We start from the raw sequence: 18,099 nt of genomic DNA, 5'->3' as shown, positions 1-18,099 counted from the left end.
GATTGGCCTCAATCCCCCATCCCATTTCAGGATTGTAAACTATCTTGAGTAAAAACCCCTGAGGAAGTCCACATGCACCTCTTCTATGGCCCCTTTCTGCAGGAGAAATTGTATCTCTTCTGATGAGGGGAAGGCATCATGCGCCTTACTCCTGAAAAAGGTGAAACGTTGCTGAACTCTATTTGATAAACATTGTGTATGATTGCCACCACTCAGATGCTACTGAGGAAGAGCTGAGGATCTCTCGGAGTAGGAGCTGGTCTCAGGCCCGATAGGGAAGCAGCGCCCAATATCAGCCCAGTTCCCGTGGTCAATGTAGAGCTCATTGGGGCCAGTCTTGAGCCCGAAGGGGGCACAGCAAGTGGCTGCTGAGCAAGTGGGCATCAATTCCGGTGGCAAAGCAGGCATAGGGGGGCTTCAATCCCACACTCAGCAGCAGAGCAAAAGGCTTCCGGCAGCTGTGACTGCATCTCAATGCTCCCCATTAAACCCCTCCTAGCAGCCAAGGTAACTGAGGCTTTTAGGGGGTTGCTACCAGCCACAGAGATTCTCTCTTGAAGGGCCTTTTCCCAGAGGAGGGCCCTCAAGCAGGAAGCAGTTTCATCTGGCCTGCTTCATAAAGCCTTGGCAGATAGGGCACAAGTCTACACAACGCATTTCCCGAAGGCATGGGAGGCACTTAGAATGCCCATCTGAAGTGGGTATAGTAGCAGCACTGTCTATACACCTTTTGAAAGTAGCTTTCGCTGCTGTAGCCATGAAGTAATAAAAAAGCCTGCCAGCCTAAAAGGCCCAGGGTGGGAGTGGGGGCAAAATGAATAGGCAGAAGTCCTAAAATAATTAAGCAAAGAGGAGAAGAAAACAGATAAAGTAATATGGCCAGTTTATTCGTCGGGTTAAAGCCAAGGAACAATTCAAGGTCCTGCTCCAGTGGCCATCAACGAAAGACTAAGGAAGAATGGGGTATTTTCCTACAGAGGGAGCCGGTTTTCCTGCTCTTTTTTCCTTTTATGGTAAAGCTTTGGAATGTTCTGGATTCTGGTCTCTGTGCAAGTGCATAACCCAAGTGTGATGCACACAGACCACGAAGAAGAACTAAACTTATCCATAGTTTAGACACTTTATTTAAGGGGCTGGTACAAGCAGGTTTCCTGAGGGCTGTGCAGGAGCTGGTGGTCTTTGTAAGAGAAATATTCCTGTCTCTCTTTCTATGGATGCAATTCCAAAATTACCTCACTAGTTATGAGACTCATGCTAATTGAGCAAAGAGGCACCTTTTCAAGTGTTAACTCCCTTATACTTAGCAGGAGGAGAGCAACTCTCCCTATCCAACTCCAGCACAGTAGCTATTGTTGGTGTCTATTTTGTGATTATTGTTAGAATGCAAGCCCTTTTTAGGACAGGGGCTATCATTTCTTTTTTTGTGTAAACCACTGTGTGAACGTTTGGTTGAAAAGTAGTAATAGTAGGTTACAATTAAGGCTTAAGAAAAGCCATTTAACTTAGTTCTTATAGATAACTTTACAGGCAATAAAAGGTTACTCACATTTAATACTTCTTGCCTCGGCTGTGGAGGTTCTATGCATGTCAGCAGCCTGAGCAACAAGTCCATAATAGCAGAGGTCCCTATGTGCTTTATAATGAGGTCTACAAAATCATGCTTTTTCTTTAAGAAATCCACAATCTGCGGGGGGAATCACATATATGAGTTTTATATTTTAAAGCAAACTGCATAGTATTGGAGTAAAACTAGCAAGGTCTGTCAAGATAGATCAGGGTTGATAAAAAATGATTTTTAAAAAATGTATAAACACACAAACCTAGGTCAAAGAACTCATTATGAATGCTAATTATTACTTCAAATTATATTCTGTGAACATGTTATCAGCAGTGTATGGAGATGAAAGAACAGACCGGATCAATCCTATTTTGCAGGTGGTATTCATGCAGCACACACACAGTCAAGCCCTTGCTTCTCTTTCAAAGTTCAAAGACATTAGGCCCACTTGTACATTATGTTCAACACTTGTGCAACAAGTGTTTAGAGTACATAAGAACAGATCTGTACACAGGTCGGTCATTCATGTGTTATGTTGAACGCAGGTACTGAAGTACACTTCCTATCTGTACTATGCATTTAAAGGACCTTTATCCAGGTTCACTTCTAAAATGAACACAGGTACAGTCATTCACGCCACCTAATGGGGAAGTAGCGAGCAAGAGGTTGCTGGTTCGACTCCCTGCTGGTATGTTTCCCAGACTATGGGAAACACTTATATCAGGCAGCAGCAATATAGGAAGGCATAATCTCATGCTGTGCAGATGGCAATGGTAAACCCCTCCTGTATTCTACCGAAGACAACCACATGGCTCTGTGGTTGCCAGGAGTTGACACCAACTCAACAGCGTAACTTGACCATTACATCATTCACATAAACATGTGTACAAGTGTACAGATATCTACATTTGTACTGCATAATGTGTGAATCGGGCTAAAGGCCAATGAATGAAGGATTTGGGGGAATGGCGTAGATCTGAGCAAGCAGAAGGAAACTGGATATAAATGCAAGGGATAGGGGAGGGGAAACAGAAAGTGATGCCAAAAGTGAACAAAATGTATTCGTGCAGTCTTGAGGAAACGTTTTCCGAATGTATCCTCCATTGTAGAAGAGAAACGTCTATCATGACAGCAGGACATAAAAGATATCCCATTTGAGAATATTTTAATGAAGTTCCTGCACCTGTGGATGAGACAGGAACATGTGCAACTTTCCTATCTCATCCACAGACAGGAAGTTCAAACAGTGCAACGACAAAATGCAAGGCCTGGTTGCCCAAATGAAACATGAGATGTATGCATCTATTATAGTGAATGAAACTTTTATCTATCCCTGAATATGAATTAGGGTTATATTAGACAAGTATATATTTTTACTAGAAAATGATGATTAAATAGACTCTTCCTGACCAGTGATTTAAATCATTAAAATTGAGTCCTTCTGTGAAGTGATTTAAATCATCCATGAGACAGATCAACCATCCACAACAGTGCTTAACCCTGTTTGACAGAAAAGCTTTCGTAGGCAGGCAAGCAGGGAGATCTGCATGCCTGTAAACTATGGTAGCCAACAACATAGCAATTCTGTGAATTGTAGTAAATTCACAGGAGCTCCTTAGGTCCAGAGGTTGGCATCCTTCGAGTTTCTCATCTCCGCCTGCTGAAAAGCAGTCAGGGTAGAATACAATTTGGGACTACTTTCTCCTTTAAAGTAATACCACAGCTATTGCTTGCATGGTCCACAAGTTTGTCATTCTAATCCTAATCCATGTACAACTGCAGTTGTACTTATACTATACACTGTACAAGAAAGACTGCAAGAGATGCTGAGGGACTCCTGTATGCATTCCATCTCCCTCTCCCCACTCTTCTTTGCGGGACAGTGGGAGTGAGCAGGCTGGCTCTAGGCTCTATCAGGGCCTTCTCTCACCCCTTGGTTGCTGGTCCTTCCTAATTGCTCTAATACCGAGTAGGTGCACCACCCTGTTGACTGAGTGTGATAGCTGAAGGGGCTTTTCCAACTTTTCGGGCCTTAAAAGAAGGAAGGCTGTGCTGGAGGAGCAGCCACCAGTGTGGGCTACCTGCAGACAGACAGCCTTTGGGGCCAGGACTGAGGCCTATTAACTCTCTTGGACTCCTTCCTTATAGTGCCAACTTCTCTGTATTGCCCGGCTATTTACAGCTATGTGCCGGGTCTTTTACATCTATGTGTCAGGGCTCTGGTATAGGTGGGATAATTGGGGGTGCTTCTGGGAGTTCTGGAGCAGCTATTACAGTAGTGGTGGGGAATAGAAGATTTGGTATTGGCAGGTCAGCAGGCCTACAGGGGGAGACTAGAAATTTAATAGCTGTTTCCCCTTCTGGCTGTCCTGTCAGCTCTCAGGCCTTGGTGAGCAGCTCCATCCACCCTCAGAACCTGACTTTGCTCCTTTGCAATGCCAGGTCAGTTCAAAATAAGACCGGAATCATCTATGATTTGATCATGGATGAGGGCACAGACTTGGCTTGTATAAAAAACCTGGTTGGAGGACGACTAGTGGCCCAGTATGGGCTCAGCACCTCCTTAAAAGGTACTCACGTTGTGGAGCAGGTTATGGGAATGAGGTAGGGTGGAGTGGCTGTGATCCATCAGAATAACATCTCCCTTACCAGGATCCCTGCGAGACAGTTGGACCATATTGAGTGTGTGTATTTTGGCCTGGGGACTCTATAGAATGGGGATTCTATTGGTGAACCGAGCACCCTGTTGCCCAATGGAGTCCCTAACTGAGCTGATGGAGCTGGTTGCGGAGTTGGTACTGGAGGCTTTGGGTGTTGGGTGACTTCAGTGTTCACTTCAGGCCCGGCTTGCCTGGTGCAGCTTGGAAGTTCATAGCAGCCATGACAACTATGGGCCAGTGTTCCCTCTAAGGCATGTGTACATACATGCACTCACAAGGATTTTTTATGTCCATTCAGTTAATTTAAGATCCTGCTCAGGCTGAATCAGAAAGGCCCCATTCTGAATGCATGTGCACACACACTGCCTTGATACTTCCACCCAGAACAAAATTCATTCCGCACACATATGGCTTATAACATGTAGTAGGGAGGTTGTTAGAGATGGCCTAGCTGACATCATAAATGCCTTGCTGAGGGAGGGCAGGATGCCTCCATGTTTGAAGAAGGCAATTGTGAGACCTTTGCTTAAGAAGCCTGCCATAGAGCCCTCAGTGATGGATAACTCTAGGCCAGTCTTCAACCTTCCTTGGGTGGGCAAGGTAACAGAGGGTTGTGGCTGATCAACTCGAGGCAGTTTTGGATTATACTGATTATTTAGATCCATTTCAAACTGGCTTTAGAGCAGGCTATGGGGTGGAGATAGCCTTGGTCGGCCTGACGGATGATCAATACCAAGGAATGGACAGAGGGGGTGTGTTAGTTCCTTTGGACCTTTTTGTGGCTTTCGATACTATCGACCATGGGATCCTTCTGAATTGCTTGGGGGATTTGGAAATAGGTGGCAGTAGTCCGGTTCCAATCTCTCTAGTAGATTCCAGATGGTGTCGCTTGGAGATAGTTGCTCTCAGAAATGAGAGCTCAGGGCCCCATCCTGTTTCCAATGCTTTTTAACATCTACATCAAATGGCTGGGCTAGATCATCAGGAGATTTGGAGTGGCGTGTTATTAAAATGCTGACGACACCCAAATCTATTTCTCCATGATGACATCATCATCATGAAATGGCATAGCCACCCTAAATGCCTGCCAACAGGCAGTAATGGACTGGATGAGGGATAATAATGAGGGGTGAGGGTGTAGAAATTGAATGAATAAGAAATTGAATGAATAAATAAATTGAAACTGAATCCAACCAAGACAGAGGTACCCATGGTGAGGGATCATATTTAGAGGGACATGATAGATCTCCCTGTTCTGGATGGGGTTGCGCTCTCCGCAAAGGAACAGGTACATAGCTTGGGAGTGCTTCGGGACCCAGGCCTCACTCTGGTTTCTCAGGTTGAGGCTATGGCCAGGAGCATTTTCTATCAACTTTGTTTGATATGACAGCTGCATCCATTCCTTGAGAATAATGACCTCAGAACTGTGGTGCACTCTCTGGTAACCTCTAGACTTCACTACAGCAATGCACTCTACATGGGGCTGCCTTTGTATGTGGTTTCAGAAACTTCACTTGATTCAAAATGCAGTTTTGAATGCGGACTTGTCTCTGGATGTCTTGGAGAGACCATATTAAACCTGTTTTAATGCAATTGCATTAGCTGCCAACAGGTTTCCGGGCAAAATACAAAGTGCTGGTAATTACCTTTAAAGCCCTTAATGGCTTAGGACTGGGTTACCTGGGAGAGCACCTCCTTCTGCATAATCCCCACCGCACATTGTGACTGAGAGAGGTCCATCTCCACATACTGCCAGCTTGTCTGACTCGGAAGTGGGCCTTCTCTGTAGTTGCACTTAAGCTGTGGAATGCACACCCTATAGACATTCATAGTTTAACATCTTTAAAGGTAAAGTGTGCTGTTGAGTCATTGTCGACTCCTGGTGACCACAGAGCCCTGTGGCTGTCTTTGGTAGAATACAGGAGAGATTTACCATTGCCATCTCCCACACAGTATGAGATCACGCCTTTCAGCAGCTTCCTGTATCACAGCTGCCCTATATAGGTGTTTCCCATAGTCTGGGAAACATACCAGTGGGGATTCGAACCAGCAACCTCTCGCTTGGTAGTCAAGCCGTGTCCCCGCTGCGCCATTAAGTGGCTTTACCAGCCTTCAAAAGAGCCCGTAAGACTTTTTAGCCAGACTTTTAGTAATCAAATGTTTTAAATTTTTAATTGCTGTAATTTCTGAATGTGTTAGATTTAAAAAAATAAAAAAAAATCTGGTTTTATTAATTAGTCTTGTTTGTCTTTGTGAACCACCTGGAGCCTCTGCAGTCAGGCGGTATATAAATCAAATAAATAGAACTGTGCAATTCTGAAGTGAGTTTCAGAAAGAAAGATAAGTTTCAGAGGGCAAACAATAACTATGATCCACAAGATGATGATGATGATGATGATGAACTTTGTTAGCCAGACCAAATTGTTCTCTGGGCAGCTTACAACACAGCATTAAAACATGAAATAAAAACACACAGCACAATAAATCATAACAAAATACCCAAAGCAATTTTAAAAACTTTAAAATCAGATTTAAAAATCAAAATTTAAAGAACAAAAAAGGTCTTCACCTGGCATCTAAAAAAACAAAGTGATAAAGCTAGGCAAACTTCACTGGGGAAGCTATACCATAAACGGGATGCAACTACCAATAAAGCCCTCTCTCTAGTAGCCACCCACCTCACCTTGTTTGGCAGGGGCACTTGGAAGAGGGCCTCTGAAGATCTTACAGTCCTGGTAGATTCCCCCGATCCTCAAAACATTTATTTAAATTTGGGTTGAAGGGCGTAAGATACAGAACAGTAAAGTGGCTAAGTATTAGTGTTACCATACTATATTTCTTTAAATGTTTAGTAATGGCCTCGATTTGGAGAGGGATATTCTATCACCCCTTGTCCTCTCAGGCTGTTCATTTCCTTGGGGTCAGGCTGTTTCCTTCTAACTCCATCTCTCAGCCCCTGTCTTTCAACAGCACCGGACCATCATGGGCATGGGTTGATTCAGCCACCACTTTTGCAGATTTCCCACATGGTCCTAGAAGCCCTACTGCTCCTTCTGCCTTTTCTCTCAGGCTGCTTGGCAGTTCACTGCCTGACTTCCTCTCCTCATCCTAAATTATACAATTGTAATCATTTAAACAAAGTATTCTTTAATCTATATTTACATCATTATGTTGAAATAAGTGCACCTACAGGAGGCCGCCTTTATTTGCATGATGTCTGTCCTTGCCTGAAACCATGATACAGAAGCTGTGAAGAAAGATACCTTACCCCTATGGGAATCCAGGGGTTAGGTTTCTTAAGCTAAAAAAGCCCCTGCGCACCCAAAATAAGAGGAATAAAGCATAATACTTTACTCTCCAGGTCTCTAGCAAGGTCCCCACAAAAACCCCAAGTCCTCTGAATTTTTTTTTAATCACAAAATGGCTCCACACTGCAAAATGGCAGCCGGAAATGACACTGGAAGTCATTTGTGGCCACTCATGAACCGCAGATAAGTGAATGTTGCCTATCTTTCTACCCACAAATAAAGAAACTGGGTCTAAGGCCCCCACCGTGGATATGCAAAACTGCAATCCGCGAGTCCAGGGATAAACAAAGGTCTCTTGTACATTTAATTTCCCTTTAAAACCAAATCTACTGCTTTTCCAAATATAGTGGTCTACTGAAAAATATTATGTTGGATAGCTGTTTAAGCACATAGCTTCAAAGAGATACAATTATTAAGTGGTTACCTGTTCTGGTTTTCTGCTAATAAGAATACTTAGCACCTTGCTGAAGAAACTGGCCAGTAACGGGTTTAGAGGGGGTTCATTTAAAAGAAAACTGTACAGTTTTGTTAGTAATGATTCTTCTTCTCCCAGTCTATCATTAATCTGTGAAACATCTGATGTAAGCAGTTCACAAGATATGTTTGGGTACCTAGAAGAGAAAAATTTACTTTACTGAAATAATGATGTCAAAGTTAGTCTAACAAATTTCTATTAGCAAAAGTACTTTATCTGACAGTGTTCAACATGTCTTCATATGTAGTTGATTTTGTGTAATGAAAATTTCGCTTGGGAAAGTTCAACAGAAACCTACAAGTCTTTATAACTAAAGCAGACAGCAACCCTTGATATGTTGCAACCTACTGGCTTTTCAATACAAAATTGAATGACACACAACTTTTACCACGCATGCAGGTTCACTAGTTTCTTTTATCTGTATGCATCATTTCAACGGGGTTGTGCTGGATAAGTATTCAATTTGATTTTTAATTATGTTACATGCCTGGATTATTTGTCTGCCCACCCTCTCTTTTAAAAAAGATTTGCATATGTTTTAAAAACCCAAAGGTAATTATTTAAACATTTTTATGCCATCTTCCTGAGGGTTAAACATTACTGAAACAGATTAATGCACAATATAAACACACAAAGCAATTATCTAGCAACACCCCCAAAACCTTTGGCAGACTAGCCAGCAACATCCCAAGCCAAACAGAAAACAAGCAGGGTTGCGAGAGGACTAGTAATCCGCCCCCCTCTCTTGAATCAGAACCATCTGTCACTCACTGTGACATTTTTAATGAGTTTATTGTGGATAAAATCTCATCGATTCGAGCTGAAAATGAATTAAGTAGTTACTGCAGAGTCTACTATGGAGGTGTCCAGCAACTCCTCTTGTATGGATAAATGGGATCTGTTTCAGTTTGTGTTGTGACTCCCAAGGACGTGGACAAGCTGGTTGGAGAGGTTCACCTTACTGCCTGTTCTCTTGACCTTTGCCCTACATGGCTCAAACAATCTGGCAAGGAAGTTAATGTATCATTAATGCCTCTGAGGAGGGCAGGATGCCTCGTCTCAAGAAGGCAATTATTAAACCACTCTTGAAGAAACCTGCATTGGATCCCTCTGACTTAGGCAGTTATAGATCTGTCTCCAATATCTCATGGTTGGGCATGGGCAAGGTGATTAACAGGGTGGTGACTTCTCAATTCCAGACAGTCTTGGAAGAAGTAGATTATCTGGACCAATTTCAAACCGGCTTTCAATCAGACTATGGGGTGAAGATTGCCTTGGTCGGCTTTGTTAGGTGAGCGCCAATTAGGAATCAACAGGGTAATTATGACACTTTTGGTCTTCTTGCATCTTTCGGAGCCATCATCCATGGTATCCTTCTGGACCACTTGAGGGGGTTGTGAGGCAATGCTTTGCAGTGGTTCTGCTCCTACCTCTCGAGTAGATTCCTAATTGTACCACTTGGAGATTGTTACCCTTCAAAGCGAGAGCTACTATATGGAGTCCTGCAGGGTTCCATTCTATCTGCATGAAGCCACTGGGAGGATCATCAAGAGATTTGATGCAGGATATTCTCAATATGCTGATGACACCCAAATCTATTTCTCCTTATCAACTTCATCAGGAAATGGCTTAACTTCCCTAAATGCCTGTCTGGAAACAGTACAGGGCTGCATGAGGGGAAAGAAACTGAAGTTGATTTCAAACAACTTCCCAGGTTGCTCCTCTGTTACCTGGGAAAGTGACGACTTCTGCATGATTCCTACCACATATTAAGGTCATTGAGAGGTTAGCCTCCGGATGCTGCCAGCTCGTCTGGCGGACTAGGGAATGGGCCTTCTCTGTAGTCGCTCCTGGGCTATGGAATGTGCTCCCTATAGACATTGGTGGTTCAACATTTTAACCAGCCTTTAAAAGAGCCCTTAAGACACATTTTTTAAGCAAGGCTTTTAGTAATCTTTGGATGTTTTAAATTGTTTTGAAGTGTTGTCATAGTTTGTCTTATTTTGTTTTTGTTGTGTTTACTTTTGTGAACCACCTAGAACCTCTGAAGTCAGGAAGTAAATTAAATTAAATTAAATATACATAAAATAATCACATAAAATAAATAAATAATGAAACAGACAAACAAGGTGGAGGTACTCATTGTGGGAGGTCAGAACTTAAGAAGTGGCTTTGATCTGCCTGTTCTGGAGGGGGTTACACTCCCCATGAAATAACAGGTATGTAGTCCAGGAGCACTTCTGGACCCAAACCTCTTCCTGATATCTCAAGTTGAGGCAGTGGCCAGGAGTGCATTTTATTAGCTTTGGCTAATACACCAGCTATGTCCATTTCTCAACATAAACCACCTTAAAACAATGGTGCATATGCTGGTAACATCAAAGCAACTGCAATGAGCTCTACGTTGGGCTGCCCTTGTACATAGTCTGGAAACTGCAAGTGGTAAAGAATGCAATTTTAAAATTGCATTTTACAGTTTACTATTTTTTGCCCAGAGACACAAGTTTTGGGCGGTATAGAAATATTTTAAATAATGTTAAAATAAATAAAATGCAGCAGCCAGGCTGGTCTCTGGGGCTACCCAAAAGACCACATTAAGCCTATTTTAAAAGGACTACACTGGCTGCCAATAAGTTTCTGGGCAAAACACGAAGTGCTGGTTATTTCCTATAAAGTACTGAATGGCTTGGGCTCAGGGTATTTAAAAGTGTGTGTCCTTCATGAATCCCGCTGCCTAATAAGATCAGGGGAGGTCCAGTTGCACTTACCACCAGCTTGTTTGGTGACAACCCAAAACAAGGCCTTCTCTAGAGTTGCACTAGAACATGCTACCAAATGAAATCAGAACCACCCCATCTCTGGCTGTTTTTAAGCAGCTTTTGAGAATGCACCTATTTTATCAGGCTCTTAGTTTATAATGTTTTAAAGTTCTACTGGTGGTTATTTTAATTTGTTTTATATGATTTAAGATCTTAATTGTTTTGGGGTTTTAATTGAAACTACCAAGAGATATTACATGTGGTGGTATATAAATGTGATAAGATAAATAAATAAAATGTGCCTTGTAACCCTTTCTAAGGGTCAGGAAGAAGTGAGAGGTCATTCCACAGCTTTGGAGCAACTGATGTAAAGGTCCTGCTTCCACCTGTGACAGTTCTGATGCCACAGATTAGGAACACGAAACAGGGCCTGCTTTGATAACTGGTTGGCATGAGGGCTGATAAATGAAGTGGCAATATTAGATATTAATTTAATCCACATACTTCTCTGTAGTCTAACCAAGTACAGGATCAATGAACAAGAGTCAATAAAATTAAAGAATAACAAGGTGCTTTAACAATTGCTTTAACAATAAAATTAAAGCATCACCACCCCAGACCATAGAGATGTAACAGGCTTACTATTACCCTCACTGAAACTACAGGGTATGTAGAAGAAGAGAGGTATTTATCAACTTCAAGCTCTCAAATTAAAGGCATTTTCCTACTTGTATCTGATTTTTTCATCCATGTCTTGTGGTGGCTCTTCTATAATGAATGAAACTAGATCTTCCAGGCATTCCGATTTTAAAAGAAACTCTATAAGTTTGCGATTTTGAGCTTTGCATTCTTGTAGAACATCTTCTTCATCCATCAGCTCTTTTAGAGTTACATCTTCTCTCTCTAGAAGTGTGTCTATGTGTGATGATGAGTGAAGATCAAATTTCCAAAACATACTGGTCTGCAGAAAAGGAAAAGCACACACAGCATTAGTTAAGGACAGATAGTAGCAGTCGCCTGCAGTAGTACTTAGGAAAGCATTCCCCCTTCTCCCCTGCTCAGTCTGCATATGTAGGGACTGCAGAAGCATAAAAAAGAAAGCAGGGGAAAAGAACTGTTAAAAACTAGGCTTCGTAGAAGATAATGGGTACATTATCCGAGTGCCTTGAATGATAAGCCAATGTCTTAACTTTATTGAAGAGTAGTTAGCTATTCCAAGACTTTTAAACACATATAAAACTTGACATGTTAATGTAGGAGTAAAGAAAATGTTAGTTCATTAGAATTTTTTTGACATCTTCTTGTCCCTTTTATCTTCTTCCAAATTTACAACCCTCTTAAGCCAGCTTCCAAGAAGCTCGCTTAATGCTACTTGGGGGTCAGATAAACGGGGCCGGGGAAGAGATTATCTTCCACTGCTTATTCAAACTTCTCTTATAAGGCATCCGTGTGCTGTATTATCTTTTACCAAGAAGGAACTAAACTCTATTAGTTTATACCACAAGATCTGGCTTTGTATTTCCCAGCAAGGATTTAGCAGAATTTGTGAACACTTGCCACAAGGTCAATAATCAGGACCAATGCCATTAGCACTGCACACATGCCTTTGGCCTCACATTGAACACACAGCCTTATTTTTCGTGCAACTGATACTGATACAAAAGTATCAGATGAAGAAAATAAGAAGAATGCACTGATGCGTGTATATTTCAGACACACAGACCATTTTTTTAACGAGTCAATGCTTTAGGATCAGTAAGTACTTAAGAGATGAGGGCCAGGACCAGAACCCCTCCCATACTTCATCAAAAAATACAAAGTCCAACTGCTGCTTATCATCCTAGAATCTTGTTAAAGAAAAGTGTATTCTCAAATTTGGAACTGTGCCCAAGCACATTATAGCAACTCAACTTATGTGTATTAGGAAACCAAACATTTTTCACAGTCATAGTAAATAGACATCACCAAACATGTTTAGGACAAAATCAGGAATGGGTTTAGCTGAAGTATGTCCTGGCCTGTACATTATTTAGTATTCCAGAATCCACAACACATGAACAACCTTGTAATTTACAGCTTGCCAGAATTTAGCTGCACTGCCCACTAGCAAGCATCTATGTAATACTACATGCACTAGCTCCATCATGTTGCACTGCATACATCCAGCACTATGACAGTCCTAGTTCTCTCATTTTGAAGCAGGAACAAAAGCTGCATATGCAGCAAACTCTGCATTGAACAATGCCCTGCCAGAACACACCTGACTACATGTGCGATACTCTCTTTGCTACTAGCTATTTAAATATAGCGGCAGAGAGAAACACTTACTTTGCTTCTATGGAGCCAAAAGCTGAGCAAACAAGTCCATTTATAGACCCCCTGCCTTTGATGCATTTTAAATATACTAAGGTCACAGTCCTCCAAGTACACTTACATGGAAGAATGTTTCATTGAAAACCAATAGGTCTCACTTCTAGACACATGGGTATAGAATAGAGATGCTGAATTGCACTTAAGGTATGTTATATTAGCTGAGTATACAATAAGGAAATCAGAAAAAGTATCTGTTTTTAGTAACAGAAAGTCACCAAGAAAATTTAAACCCATTTCTAACATTCCATTTTCTTGGTTGGGGAGTTCTGGAGCGTGCAGCCAGCTCAAAATTTAGTACTGTCTATTCAATATACATCAGTATTTAAGTCACAAATGTGTAAAGATTTTTTTAAAAGGTAGAAACTGCTAGAAGTTAGAAATCAAATAAGCCTAAACAACCAATTAAAATATTAGTATACTTACAAGTTGCTTAAGTTCTATACATTGGATATCATTTAAACAGGAAACTGAAGTCAAACATTGGCTTATTTGTCAGGCCACTGCAACCATTTCTTGTTGATAGAGAAAAGTCTAACTTTCAATCCAAAAAACCTATCTATTCAACACCGATCAAAAAGAATCAGTTTCCCAGTTTTTAATTAAAAAAAAATTGCATCTTTGTGAGTTAACTGCTTTAGATAATGAAGTGTACAGGAATTTCTCTTAAATAAGGCTAAAATCCTATACACATTTACTTGGGAGTAAGAGTCACTGAATTCAGTGGTGCTCACTTCCAAGTATACATGTACAGGATTGTGCTGTATGAATATGTTTCTCCAAGCTACCTTAAAAAAGCTATTAGTCACTAATTTTCAATGATTTCATTCAAGAAAGAAGGCTGACAGTAAATAGCAACAAAAAAGAAAGCATACTACTGCAAACATGTTACTGTGTTATTTCACAAACTGTCTCCCAGGCAAGCTGTATTAGGGGCTGGTTTCTCAATATGGCAGATGCTGACCAGATTACTCCATCACTTTTCAACAGGAGGCCAGGACCCTTGGAATAAGGAAAAACACCACAGAATGGATCAAAGGGCAAATTAGTGGAACCCTTAAATATCAGAATTGTCTTTAACAAACTTACACTATTAAGACTTTATGATGATTAAAATTTTCGATTCTACATTCCAGCTGGAAGTGCTTTTAAAACTGTGCTCTTTGGGTCCCCAGTTTAAGATGCAACATGGGCAGCCCAAACCCATGCTTGTTTATTTGGAAATAACCACCCCACTCCCCACCAAATTACTCCCAGGAAAGCATGTATATGATCGCAAAATGAGACTAGAACAGATACAGAATCATAAGGACTGCCTGCCCTTAAAAAGAAACTGAAACTAGAGTTCAAAGACAGGCTAATATGCTTCATGTTTTGTTTCTTCCCTTTCCAAACAAATTATGCCAAACAGTACTCATGGGCACTCCCATCAGAATATTGTTAAAGTTCTTAGTATAAATCTAGCTAGCTCAGAATTCCAGTTTATTAGAGAGTTAACTACTACAGTGACTGTACTTAGTGGTCACTTTTAAATTTAATTTTTTTCACACTCCTTTTGGTTAGCAAGTTCTGTCTAGCTCATTACTTACATGCAATGTAAGACATTAAAAATGTTAAACACAACATTTATAAACTCACTACTCTTAAAAAACATTATCCATGACAGTCCCATTGCAAAAGAGACAAATGCAGTTACTGTTTATTAACTTTTAAAAACTAGTTATTAGCTCTATGAAAGGAGTGGGGGGTGTTGCTTACCTATCTAAAACATCAGAAATGCACCCAAATAAGAACCAATTGCATTCCCCACTGACTGGGAATCAGATTCCAAAATGGAGGATGTCAAGAACAAGAAAAATACAGGGGTGCCACCAGGAATAGCAATACCTGCTTCTGGTGCTCTTCAAGCGGTCACCTGTGCAGTCATACAACTGAGTTCTGCACATGCACAACGCATCTCTTCACTCATGTTATGTGGGTGAGGTAAGCATCTTTCCACTCAGTTCCGTCTGCCCAGTTAAGCTAGTATTAACTGAAAACTTAGTTCCCCAGCAGTGTGGGAACAGTGGATAGTGAAACTCCACAAATGAACATAGGAAGCTGCCATATACTGAGTTAGACCATTGGTCCATCTAGCTCAGTATTGTCTTCACAGACTGGCAGCAGCTTCTCAAAGGTTGCAGGCAGAAATCTCTCTCAGCTCTATCTTGGAGAAGCCAGGGAGGGAACTTGGAGCCTAGATGCTCTTCCCAGAAACCAACTGGCCTTTCTTCATTATGGTCTCTGTCCTAGACCAATATGGTCCATTTCCACCAATACAGCAGAGCTAGTTACCCTCTCTATCCTTTCAGTACTCTTAGAGGAGCGGAAAGCAGTTTGGCAGTCTCCAGTAAACCACCAAGAGGAAACCACACACAATGTGGTAGGAAAAGGGTTAAGAACATAAGAACAGTTTTGCTGGATCAGGCCCAAGGCCCACCCAGTCCAGCATCCTGTTTCACACAATGACCCCACGAGATGCCTGAGAGAAGCCCACAGGCAAGAGGTGAGAGCATGCCCTCTCTCTGTTGTTGCTCCCCTACAATTGGTATTTAGAGGCATCTTGCCTCTGAGGCTGGAGGTAGCCTATAACCAAACTAGTAGCCATTGATAGATCTGTTGTCCACAAATTTGTTTAAGCCCCTTTTAAAGCCACCCAGGCTAGCGGTCATCACCACATCCGTTGGCAGATAATTCCATATGTTAGTTACATGCTGTATTAAAAAGTACTTCCTTTTGTTGGTCCTAAAATTCTTAAAACTGTTCCTCTCTTTTGGCATCCCACTCCACACAAACAAGTGTTCATATCAGGTATGAATGCTTGCCTCCCACTTGGCTCTGATCAACACAGGAAGACAGAAAACTGAATGTGATGACCCCAACATTTTATCAGCTCCCCTTGCTCTCCACATCTCTAATCATCAGACATGTATGACAAGGTACTCATTTGGTTGGATATCTTCCAATACTGGGGGGGGGAGGGGCGGGTGCAGGCGGGACTGTTTCGTCCCTAGGCCAACAATACTTGAAATGCCTAAGACGACAACCAAGTCCACAATAGGGGTGTGCACGGAACCACCTACTGCAGTCCGGTACTGGAGTGGGGGGGGTAACCTTTAAGAGCGGCGGGAGGGTTTACTTAACCCTCCGGCAGCTTTCCCGATCTGTCGCCGTAATGTTTAGAGCAATTGGGGCGGCAGGAGACCTCCCTGCCGCCCCTTCCCCGACGTTGCTTTAAAAAATGCCCAGCAGACCTTTGCACGCACGCACGCGCGCACGTCACAGTCTCTGTGACTGCCACCCCAATTGCTCTAACATTACGGCGGCAGATCGAGAAAGCGGCAGGAGGGATAAGTAAACCCTCCCGCCGCTCTTAAAGGTACCCCCCCACCCGAACCGGACCACCCAGGTCCGGACCGGTCCGGAGACATTTTGAATGGCCTCCGGACCGGTCCGGGCCCATCCCTAGTCCACAATGTGTTCAACAGGAGTTACCTTTAAGCTCTCAATCAACGTGTTACAGAGACTTACAGATCACTGAACTTTAATAGGGACCTTGTTCTACAGAACAATGACCAGTGACAATATCTCAGTCTTACTCTCCTCGGAGTACTCCAAAATCTTAAGGCTTAAGGGGAAATCCCTAATTCCATTTCTAGAGATTCATCAACTTAAAGATGTAACCTTTGACTAGCTTCCCTCCACTTACCAACTCTCTCTTTGGCAACATCCCACCAACTACCAGGTGATATAAAAAAAAGTTGTCCCTTCCTCTTTTGACATCCCACTCCAGACACACAAGTGTTCACACCAAGTAAGAACACTCACCTTCCACTTGGCTCTGACCAATAAAGGAGAATAAAAAACTGGATATAACTTCAGTATTTTGTCAGCTGCCATTGCTTTCTGCATCTCTAATTATCAGATATGCATGACAAGATACATGTACTTTGTGGGAGACTAAAACTTCTTGGGCATTTACCACACAGACCTTGGATACTCGTGATAGTAAATTTAGCCTATGGCATTGTTCCACACTCTTTTCAGTCACAACAATACTCATACTTCCCTAGTATTCCTCCAGGAAGTTAAATGCTTTTCACCAACAACACTATCAAACCCATTCCTCCTCTACATCTGTGTGGGTTCTACTTTCAATAGTTCACCATTCCAACAGACATCATTCCAACTGTAATGGTGGCAGCTGCATTCCTTCACCATAGGAATATCTATGTTTCTCTTCATAGATGATAAACTGCAACAATGTCTTCTATATGCTCCCAGCCTCCTGGTCTTGCTTAGGCTTTGCATGTTCTTCATCCAAAACAGCATATCCAGTTTATCAGTCTTGATAGACTCTTGGCATGCAGCTTTCTTGCTTTGACGTCATTAAACATCTATGCAATTGGCACTTTGAATTCTGTACTTTCTTGGTCTGATGGCACTCATTACCTTGGTAATAAGGCGGCACCGATGTGCCATGATTCTAGTTACCAACAAGGAGAGGAGAGCTGGTCTTGTGGTAGCAAGCATGACTTGTCCCCTTAGCTAAGCAGGGTCTGCCCTGGTTGCATTTGAATGGGAGACTACATGTGAGCATTGTAAGATATACCCCTTAGGGGACAGAGCTGCTCTGGAAGAGCATCTAGGTTCCAAGTTCCCTCCTTGCCATCTCCAAGATAGGGCTGAGAGAGATTCCTGCCTGCAACCTTGGAGAAGCCACTGTTGGTCTCTGTAGACAATACTGAGCTAGATATGTCTGACTCAGTATATGGCAGCTTCCTATGTTCCCATCATATTGCTGATCAAGGCAATATTTTAGCAGATCCTGGGCATTCTTTCTTCTGGGCTTGGGTGTCTCACTCATATTTTTAGGAGTGTGTGCAGACCGTTTTTTGCAGTTCAGTCCAAATTCAGACCGAAGCACAGT

At 42.2% G+C, this 18,099-nt stretch overlaps 1 protein-coding gene across 13 annotated transcripts in view; it reads right to left on the bottom strand.

Annotated features, from left to right (window-relative positions):
* PPP6R3 (protein phosphatase 6 regulatory subunit 3) overlaps positions 1 to 18,099 on the bottom strand; it is a 177,534-nt gene that overhangs the window by 94,807 nt on the left and 64,628 nt on the right. For 10 of the 13 annotated variants that reach the window (XM_053261811.1, XM_053261821.1, XM_053261801.1 and 7 more), the window contains 4 exons: positions 14,006 to 14,132; positions 11,489 to 11,721; positions 7,951 to 8,137; positions 1,547 to 1,684 (listed from right to left, as the gene is read on the bottom strand). In XM_053261811.1, the coding sequence (XP_053117786.1) occupies positions 1,547 to 1,684; positions 7,951 to 8,137; positions 11,489 to 11,721; positions 14,006 to 14,017 (570 nt within the window). In that variant the 5' untranslated portion in view covers positions 14,018 to 14,132. The remainder of the gene's footprint in view (positions 1 to 1,546; positions 1,685 to 7,950; positions 8,138 to 11,488; positions 11,722 to 14,005; positions 14,133 to 18,099) is intronic. The other 3 variants (XM_053261845.1, XM_053261835.1, XM_053261852.1) reach the window with 1 other exon arrangement.

This window comes from Hemicordylus capensis, chromosome 1 (assembly GCF_027244095.1).
Source record: "Hemicordylus capensis ecotype Gifberg chromosome 1, rHemCap1.1.pri, whole genome shotgun sequence".
NCBI classification, from domain to species: Eukaryota; Metazoa; Chordata; class Lepidosauria; order Squamata; family Cordylidae; genus Hemicordylus; species Hemicordylus capensis.
The sequence above is the reverse complement of the archived record's forward strand: the minus strand, read 5'-3'. Positions and strand labels throughout refer to the sequence as shown.